Below are 10,200 nucleotides of genomic sequence, written 5' to 3'. Positions count from 1 at the left end.
ATATCTCTCCATTAAACAATAAAAGAATTGAAACAAAAACATATAGATAAGGGTGACCAAATATACTTTGATAACTACACCCATAAGATGAAAGAGAAAGCACAATTTAATTAAATGGGAAAATAAATTAAAAAATATTTTCAAGGAAGAATGATTATTTTTAAGAAGGTGAGAAAATGATATTTAATATATTTAATAACAATAGTTCTAGACAAATTTGACCAAGAATTAACTCTTTGTCAAAGAAAACATTAATTAATAAAATGTATTTAAAACTTCATAAAGAAACAAAAATGGGAAGCTTCTATATCAAATTTATAGAATTATTTATTTATTTGTAAGGGGTATCCATTTTACAAAAGTAGTTTAGGGAACAATCCCAACCTCATCCTTTATCATGTGAGAGCCTTGCACTATGAGGACTTCATCCCTAGTAGACTCATTCAAAACTATTTAACTCAATTACTAAACAAAGAACCCAACCCATCAATTTTTTTTTTATAATTCAAAATTCTATTCAAATATTAATTAACAATGAGAATCTTGCACATAATTTCATCAGATAATTTTACTTGAAAATAATTGATTATAATTTTCAAAATTTTACTTAAGTATCAAATAGTTTAACAATAAGAATCTCACATATAATTTAATTTGACGTGAAAATAATTGATAATAGTTGGTATCTAATGATAAAGTGTGATTGTTAAATTATGGTTTTATGATTTCTCGTCACCAAAATTCAAATCCCTACAAGAATGTCAATGTTGAAAATAAGATGTTCAAAATTAAATGTAAAACAAAATATTTATTAAAATAATTAATATAATTATCAAGAAAAGCTCTTCCAAACACAAAAACAGAAAAGTTTGCCAGCCGTTTACAGAGAATAAAATTATGAAAGTCCAAACACATAAAAACAAAGAGAGCATCGGATCAGAAAAGAACAAAACCAATACTGACCTGAGATTCTTCGTGGGTATGACTTTGTACGCGGTTACGCGCTTCTTAGAATCTTGTTACCATGGAAGAGGTCTCGATACAGGAAGCTTCGTTATATATATATATATATCCTATCCTCTACCCAGTCTATACAGTTTGAAAAGCTTGGAAACAATGGCAGACTTGTCATTTGCCTTGAAACTAATGGTTGCCTGCATAATTTTCATAACACCATCGTTAGCTTTTGGAGCTTTAGTGCAAAGAAGATTTGTTGTGAGTTTTTTTTTTAAATTACATTATGAGAATTGCAGCTTAGATTTGTTTGTAAGATCCTTCAAGTTTGTTGTTACAATTGTTTGTAAGATCTTTTAAATGAGGTTTGTTAATGTGTTTGCAGATTGGAACACAGAAGGTGTGGAGACTCTGCAAAGAAAAGGAGATTGTGACTGTTAATGGGAAGTTTCCAGGGCCAACCATATATGCTCATGAAGGAGACAATATTGTTGTTGAAGTGCAGAACAATGTGGCAGACAATATTACCCTACACTGGTATGAGAGATTTGAGTAGGAACTGTAAGTGGATACAAGTGTTCAAATCTTGAGGGTACACAGATTGAAATTCTAATTATAGAAGTTCTATTTTATCGTATAAAGAGTTGGTATGTTGTAATTAGTTTGCTGATTGTTTTTATAAAGAGTTGGTACTTGTAAATAATTTGCTTTTAACTGTTTTTTTAAAGACTAGTGTTAACATACTAATTAGTTTGCTGATTGGTGTTGATAAAGACCATTAGGGAATTGTAATTGGTACACCATGGACCATGTTAAAAGCTTGAAAATAGGGATTCCTAGTTACATTTAAGAGGCCGTTGGCCTGCCCTTAGTTTCAAAATATGGGGTACACATTGATATTTTAATAATAGAAGTTCAAGTTGTATCAGGGTAAAGAATTGGTATGTTGTAATTAGTTTGCTGGTAGTTTTTTATTTTTCTCAATGTAAAGAGTCAGTACATCATAATTAGTTTGCTGATTGTTCTTGATAAATACTAGTCTTAACATACCTTGTAATTAGTTTGTTCCGTATTGTTTATAAAGACTAGTCTTAACATATGTAATTAGCTTGCTGAGTATTTTTTTTATCAGTATAAAGTGATACCATGTTGTATTACAGACTGTATTTGAGATTTATCAACTTGTAAGGAGTTGGTATGTCGTAATTATTTTGCTGACAATTGTTGATAAAGGTTAGTCATAACATGGTTTCAATTAGCTTGCTGATTATTTGTTGTTGGCATGTTGTAATTAGCTTGCTGACTGTTTTTGAACTTTATCAGTGTAAAGAGTTGCATGTCTAATAAGTTGGCTGACTCTTCTTGATAGAAGTTAGCTTGGACATATATTGCAATTAGTTAGCTGACTCTATTCGAGTTTTATCAATGTAAAAAGTTCGTATGTCAAAATTAGTTTGCTGACAGGTCTTGATCAAGGTTACTCTTAACATATATTATAATCAGCTTGCAGCTTGCTACTGCTCTTTTTATCAGCTAAAGTGCTGGCATGTTGTAATTAGTTTGTTGACTGTTTCAATTAGTTTAATCTTAATAAAGGCTAGTTTTAACATACCCTGCAATTAGCTTACTGATTATTTATGATTAAAAATAACTTTAACATAGATAAAAAATCCCCTATATTAATCACAATAGATCAACTCTTTGAACTCTTCATAGAATTATTATACTTTTTTTCCATTAATATTTTAAAAATGCACTCATTTCAAAAATAGTTAAAAAAATCATTGAAAATAAGTATCACAGTAAACTAGGGACCATGTTAAAGCTTAAGTATAGGACCTAGAATTTAAAGGCTTTACTACTGACTTATTTCTTATATTTAGTTTCAAAATTTGAAGTTATATAGATTGACATTCTTATATGTTCTTTTCAATTATAAAAAATGCATCAATTTTTGTATATTTATAACAATGACTAATTTTAACTAAAAATACCATACAACACACCTACTTTTTAAGCTCTTCTTAAAATTATGAACCCTCTTTAAATTTCAGATAATTATTTTCCTCAGAAGATTTTAAACAATACCCATTTCAAATATAATTAAATTTTTAAAACTAAAGAGAATAGAAATTCATTCAATGCAATTTTTATGCATCCTATTTTAATATTTAAAAATAAATCATATAAAAACTCAACTCAACTATGTTATACTAAAGAGAATAGAAATTCATTCAATGCAAATTTTTATGCATCCTATTTTAATATTTAAAAATAAATCATATAAATACTCAACTCAACTATGCTATACAGACTCTTCAGCTGTTCATTACCTTATATATTTCTGTCTTATTTACTTACAAGCATATGCTTGCTTTGGTTTCCAAATCCACCATAGACTTGTTCTCCTCTATTTTGTTTTCTGTCATTTACTGTGACATGCCAAGGATATTATCTTATTATATTCATTGAATTTGCCAAAGTCAAGATAACATGGTTTACATTTCTTTTTTCTTATGATTGTAGGCTTCCAGATCAAGTAATTGAAGCTTCTAGGCTCAACTTACTACACTTATTAATTCTTTTTTCTTGACTTTTTAGGCAAACAACCTGGTGGTACATATCACCTTGATTACTATATTATCTTACAGTATAAATTGTTGACAAAAAAGATATTTATAAACAAATATTTAAAGGTGTATTACAAATTCCTTGGTCAACTAATTCTAATTAATTTCATTTTCTTCTTATAATTTTATATATACTAAAACTAAGAGAAAGGGGTCACTTTTGGTTGACTTAATGTTGCATTTGATATCCATTGACTAGTTCTCTTTGACTTAAATATTACAGTGGCATAAATAAAACAACAGAAGACTATATTTGAGTTTTGGATGTTGAATTTGCAGGCATGGTGTAAAGCAAATAAGATCATGTTGGGCAGACGGACCAGCCTATGTAACACAGTGTCCCATTACTCAAGGGAATTCTCATACATACAATTTTACAATCACAGAACAAGAAGGAACAATGTGGTGGCATGCCCACATCTCATATCTTCGAGCTACTGTCCATGGAGCTTTAATTACTTATCCCCGCATTGGGAAGCCTTATCCATTTCTTAAACCAGCTGCTGAGTTCCCCATTATATTAGGTAGCTCTAGGAATTCAATATCTTGCACTTCTCTTTCACTGTTTTTTCTTGATCTGTCCTTAGTTTTTCTAACATAAATTTCAGTTTTGAATCCATTTGATAAGAAAATATGGGTTGGGTTGATTCTTTTGAATTTTGTTGTTGTGTTTATTGAGTTCAGGTGAATGGTGGAAAATGGATGTGGAAGAAGTGATAAGGAAAGCTCTTGATAGAGGAGAAGTGCCAGAGAAATCTAATGCATACACCATCAATGGCCAACCAGGAAACTATTTTCCATGTTCTAGAAAAGGTGTGTCGTGTTATTGTGCTGAAAATGTCAATCATGAAGATAAAAAGAGAAAAAACAGACAATAATTGGTTGGAAAATAACATTAATTTATTATATTCATAATCACTTGTCAATCAGGACAGTTTCTATATCCATATCAATTCTCATTGATATGTTTATTGGAGTGAAATTTTTTAACTTGATAATATTTTTTTATAGTAGGTAAGAATAATAAGGAAAATCAATTTTGATGAATAAATGTCTTTATTATCATTTATAAAATAGTATTAAGTATATTCAAAGAAAAAAAAAAAAGGTGGAAATAGTCACACCTTTTATGTACATATAGGACAACAGTCGGGAGCATAAAAGGTTAGCAAATCGACTAAATGGTGAGAATAATAGCAGTTGGAGAAGGAGAATATAAGAAGGTCTCACCCATTAATATCATTCTCTTTATCTTTTTCCATATTATTACTAGATAAATCATAAAATAGAATGCAATTAATTTAATAATGAGGCTAATCAACTTAATAAGATTGTATAGAACTGAAAGTTAACAAGATGGACTGCTATTTGAGTAAAATGATTGGTGGTGTCTTACTTTCAAATCAGTAAATGGGAAGTGATTTCATATAACTAGGAGGTAATAAGATTGTAGATTATTGATGGTCTTAATAAAAGATTGGTGACCATTATACTTCCAAGATTTTTTAGGGATAAATTTTACTTAATTAGTTAATTATTTTATAAATTTTAAAATAATATTATATTTGTAATATATATTTATTTTATTTTTTATTTTTTGAAAATATGCATATATAAATATATTAATAAAAAAAAAATGTACATAAAAAATCCTGAAGAGGCTCAGCCAGACCAAAAACACTAGGAAAAGCAATTTAGGATTGAGCTCTAAAATACATTACATAGATATTTATTTTATTTTTACCATTATTGACTTGTTCATTACAATCTATTAAAAGAAAGGTGAGTGAACATCAACCATAAGATGAAATAAACAAAAAAAATTCATTCCCAAATAAACTATAACCCTTTTGATGATTAACAATATAAAACATCACACTAAAAGTTAATAAAATTGATGTCACTAATCCTATCTAAGAAACAGAGTCATTATACTGATCTAAAAGTCCATAAGATTATAGATTGATGAAATTAGTTTTAAAAAAAGAATGTGTTGAAAATTTATTATAAATTATTAGTTTTCAAAGACAAATAATCAAACAAACTGCTTATTAAATGATCTGATTTTTTTATAGAGGGTTTTATACAAACCCATAGCCGTGTATATCTGAAGAGTGCAAATCATAGACTGAGCCTCTTCAACTCAGAACCAAGACTGAGGGGTATCCATTCCCCTAAAGATTTGAATTTTTACTAAAACAGTTAAAAAAAAATTCTTAATATTGACATATTTATAGATATAAATTCTTTAAACTATTTATGTAATTTTATCAAAATCTATTATGATTATATCTATTCAACATTCTGTATATTTATCAATTAAAATTGAAAATATAATATAATACTAAATTACAATTAATTACTAAATAGATAATCCCTATCATTAAACTCTTTTTTAATATTGAAGCTGAAGTTGTGAAGATAACAACTAACTGATGATCATGGGTGCAGAAACTTCAAAGATTTATGTGGAGCAAGGAAAACAATACCTACTGAGGATAGTGAATGCAGGTTTGGATTATGCATTCTTCTTCAAAATTGCAAAACACAGACTCACTGTTGTGGCAATGGATGCTTCCTACACAAAACCATACAAAACAGAAGTAATACTAATACAACCAGGCCAGACCATGGATGTCCTCCTAAATGCTCGCCAGCCCTTAAAAAAATACCAAATGGCAGCCTGGGTATACAATAGCAAGCCAATTGATGACAACTTCACAAAGACCTCAGCAACAGCAATCCTCAAATACAGAAGCAGCAGAGGCTTTGTCCCAGTCTCCAATCTTCCACCATCTAATCACACTCCAACAGCATATAAATTCAGTACAAAACTAAAAAGTAAGTTTCCCTCAGTCCCACAAACAGTTGATGAAGAGATGTTTATAACAGAAGGTTTTGGAATCGTTTCCTGCCCTACCTGTGGATGGGATACTGAAATAAGAGCTGTTGGAAACTTCAACAATGTTTCATTCCTCAGACCACAACAAATAGATATGTTGCAGGCTTACTATTTTGGTATAGATGGAGTTTTTACCAGAGATTTCCCAAACAATCCTCCTTTGGAGTTTAATTATACTCAAGATTATCCACCCCCATCATCATCTTCCTCCTCACCTCCACCACCACCACCAAGCTTTTGGAATACCCAGACTGGTACAAAAGTTAAAACCCTAAAATTCAATAGCAATGTGCAAATTGTGTTTCAGGGTACCAGTATTGTTACAAAGGAGAGCCATCCTATACACATTCATGGACATGACTTCTATGTTGTGGGGCAAGGGTTTGGTAACTATAACCCTAAAACAGATCCTGCAAGTTTTAACCTGGTTGATCCTCAGATTCTGAACACTGTTGGAGTTCCTACTGGTGGGTGGGCAGCTATAAGATTCCAAGCAAACAATCCAGGTAATGGGATTTCTACTTGTGTGTTTGTTTAAGCTCAATTTCCTTTTACTTCATCACATATAATTTGTTTCTTTCTATTGTGACAGGGATCTGGCTGGTTCATTGCCATTTTGAAGCTCATTCAGAACTTGGTTTTGCCATGGTTTTTCTTGTGGAGAATGGAAATGAAGAATCTCAGAGATTGCCTCCTCCTCCCCCTGGTTTACCCCAGTGCTAGAACATGATTGTATAAGACCACCTTCCAGATTCTTGGGATTTGATTGTTCAGCTTATGTAACCTAGAAATTTTTTATCTAGTTGATTTCAAGAAAAGAGGAAAAGATTGCATATTATTTTGTACAAGATTCTCACCATACGATATGAAACTTTTTATCTGGTTGCTTTGGTTTCCAAATCCACTATTTTAGACTTGTTCTTCTCTGTTTTTCCTTGTGGCATTTACTGTGACATCGGCAAGGATATTATCTTATTATTATATTCATTCAATTTGTCAATGTCAAGATAATATGATTTACATTTCCTTATCTTTATGATAGTAAGCTTCGAGATCAAGTAATTGAAGCTTCTAGGGTCAACTTGCTTCAAATCATCTTGATTATATCTTACATTACAATTTATTTCATTTTAAAATATAATATTTATAAAAATATTTAAAGGTGTATTACAAACAGAACGAATTATTATTGAATTTTACAAAAAAATATTTCATTCAATTTATTATTTTTTATATTTTTTATATTTTGTTTATTTTGTTTATAATTTCATAAATTATTGTTTATATTGTCTTTCATAGGATTTTTAGACATATCAAATTTGTAGATAAAAACTTTTAAATTTAATTAATAAATATTTTAAATATATTTAATTAACAAATATTTTTATTTTATGTATTGAAGAGTTATTTTATTTCATTTTAAAATTAGATCTCTTCTTTCTTTATATAAAATTAATATATTATGAAAAAAATTTAATAAAAATAAAACAAAAAATATATATAATAAAATAAATATTAAGGTTTATTTATATATACACACAATATATCTTAATATTTATTTTATTATATTTATATTTATGTTTTATTTTTATTGATTTTTTTCATAATATATTTATTTTACTTTTGTAATGTAATATTTAAGTTTGGAAAAGGTTGTTACATTATTTCATTAATTCTTTTATTTTGACTTTGATAAATATAATAAATATTATATACTTATGTGTTACCTTTAAATAATTTCATATAAATATATATTTTACAATTTCAATGTCTTTATATTTAAAAAATAAAATGTCAACCTAGTTATTATTTTGGTTTTATCAATTAATATTATAAATTCATCATTCCTTCTTATTGTCTTATGGAAGACTTTTACAAGTAGCCACAAATATTAGTCAAAGTTTTTACAAATGAATTACATCATCAATTATAAGATATGAGAATGATAACATTTGTATTAATGTAATTCAATGCAATTTTTTTTATTAAAAGTTCTTATATGTGATTGTGTGTCTTATTATTTTTAAGGCATTTATTTTGCTGAAAAATAAATCTCAAAAATAATATTTATGAATATCTTTGACACAAATTTTTCAAAAGATAAATATACTAATATATTATATATAGAGAGACAACTTTATTTAACTTAAATACTATATCAATATTCATTGACTAATTCAAATCACTTCATGTTTTTCTTATAATTTCATATATGCTAAAACTAAGAGAAAGTGGGTCACCTTTGGTTGACCTTAACATAGCATTTGATATCCATTGACTAGTTCTCATTATTTTTTATTTTCTCTTTGAATATATTTCTTGTTGGCGGCCTATTACATTACTCGATACTTCATATAAAATTATTATAAAATTATTGTGAAAGCCTTAGCTACAAGGATTAAACCAATTACTAAAATGATAGTTAGGTCTGAGTAAACTAGTTTCCTTGGTGGAAGATTCATTCTAGACAACTTGATATTAGCATGGGAAACAAGTGAATGGGATCAACAGTCAAGGTAAAATGCTTTGCTGGTAAAACTAGATTTTGACAAAGCCTATGACAAGATCCGATGGAGTTTTATTTTAAAGATGCTCCAGTGGTTGGGTTTTGGTCATAATATATGTAATCATGTCCGGATGTTGTTTAATGACACTAATACCATGCTGATGATCAATAATTCAATGTCTAATCCATTTCCTCTTCAACGGTTGATTAGAAAAGGTTGCCCTTTATCACCATTCCTATATGTTTTAGATGTCGATGCTCTTGGTTATATTCTTCAAAGATACAATCATTTGGGCTTAATTAAAGGCATCACGATTCTTGATAATAATGTTGTCATAAACTCACATTTTGTTCATGACAGCTTGTTGTTTATACAAAATTCGGAATAAAAAACTAATAATGTCTTGGAAGCTTTGGATTTGTATTGGTTGATTTTGGGCTCTAAGTTAGCCCATCATAAAATTGAGTTTTTAATGATCTAGCCTAATCTGGTGCCACATTGAATCCCTAAACAATGGAAACAAGTCAAACATGGACATATTACACAGTACCTTGGTACTCCTTTTGGGTTGGGTGTCTCCCTCCATGATATGTGGAATTGGTTTCTTGAAAAATTGAAGAGCAAAATATTTAATTAGGGCAATAGGTATACCTCTTAAGCTGGTAAAATTCAAGTTGTTAATCAAATATTTTTGGCCTCTCATGTTTATTATTCCTCTTGTTGTATGCCTTCTAAAAAAGGTTATGAGGAACTTAACAAAACCATTCCGCAATTTTTGTGGACTAATTGGGATGGTAAAATGGGCTTTAGATCTTCTTCGTGGATCCATTGTATTCAGCCTAAACATAGAGGTGAGCTTGGACTCTTGGATCCTAGGATTCAAGGGATATGTTTATTTGCTAAATGGATAATCAGAGTTGTTTTAGAAGATGAACAATGGAAAGTTTTGGTGTGGCATACAATATCCACTGCTGATATGAACGATAAATGGCATTTGGTGAATTGGTTGAATAATATTTTGCTTGCTCCTTTCTTTCATATTAGAGCTTGTTCCCTTTGCAATCCTTTTTAAAAGCTTGGAAATCTGTTTGTGACTGCTTAGATTGGAAGAATAATTCATTGCAGCATTGTTTTATCTTTCCTAATTTATCTATTTGGTGGAATCATCTTGTGCATTATCACAGTCAACCATTAGCTTTGACTTTTC

At 29.1% G+C, this 10,200-nt stretch overlaps 1 protein-coding gene across 1 annotated transcript; it reads left to right on the top strand.

Moving 5' to 3' along the window:
• Positions 1 to 1,116: 1,116 nt before the first annotated feature.
• On the top strand, positions 1,117 to 7,209 carry LOC131068765 (laccase-22-like). The gene is made up of 6 exons (XM_058004025.2): positions 1,117 to 1,215; positions 1,340 to 1,491; positions 3,864 to 4,108; positions 4,269 to 4,397; positions 6,036 to 6,992; positions 7,079 to 7,209. The coding sequence occupies exons 1-6, from the start codon at positions 1,117 to 1,119 to the stop codon at positions 7,207 to 7,209; spliced, it is 1,713 nt and encodes a 570-aa protein (XP_057860008.2).
• The last annotated feature ends 2,991 nt before the right edge of the window (positions 7,210 to 10,200 follow it).

This window comes from Cryptomeria japonica, chromosome 11, assembly GCF_030272615.1.
Source record: "Cryptomeria japonica chromosome 11, Sugi_1.0, whole genome shotgun sequence".
NCBI classification, from domain to species: domain Eukaryota; kingdom Viridiplantae; phylum Streptophyta; class Pinopsida; order Cupressales; family Cupressaceae; genus Cryptomeria; species Cryptomeria japonica.
The sequence above is the reverse complement of the archived record's forward strand: the minus strand, read 5'-3'. Positions and strand labels throughout refer to the sequence as shown.

Excerpts from the sequence above, each read along its gene's own strand:
- LOC131068765 (XM_058004025.2), top strand. The coding sequence starts at position 1,117 with ATGGCAGACTTGTCATTTGCCTTGAAACTAATGGTTGCCTGCATAATT. Across the intron at positions 1,216-1,339 it reads TAGTGCAAAGAAGATTTGTT|ATTGGAACACAGAAGGTGTG; the intron begins GTGAGTTTTTTT and ends ATGTGTTTGCAG. Across the intron at positions 1,492-3,863 it reads GACAATATTACCCTACACTG|GCATGGTGTAAAGCAAATAA; the intron begins GTATGAGAGATT and ends TTGAATTTGCAG.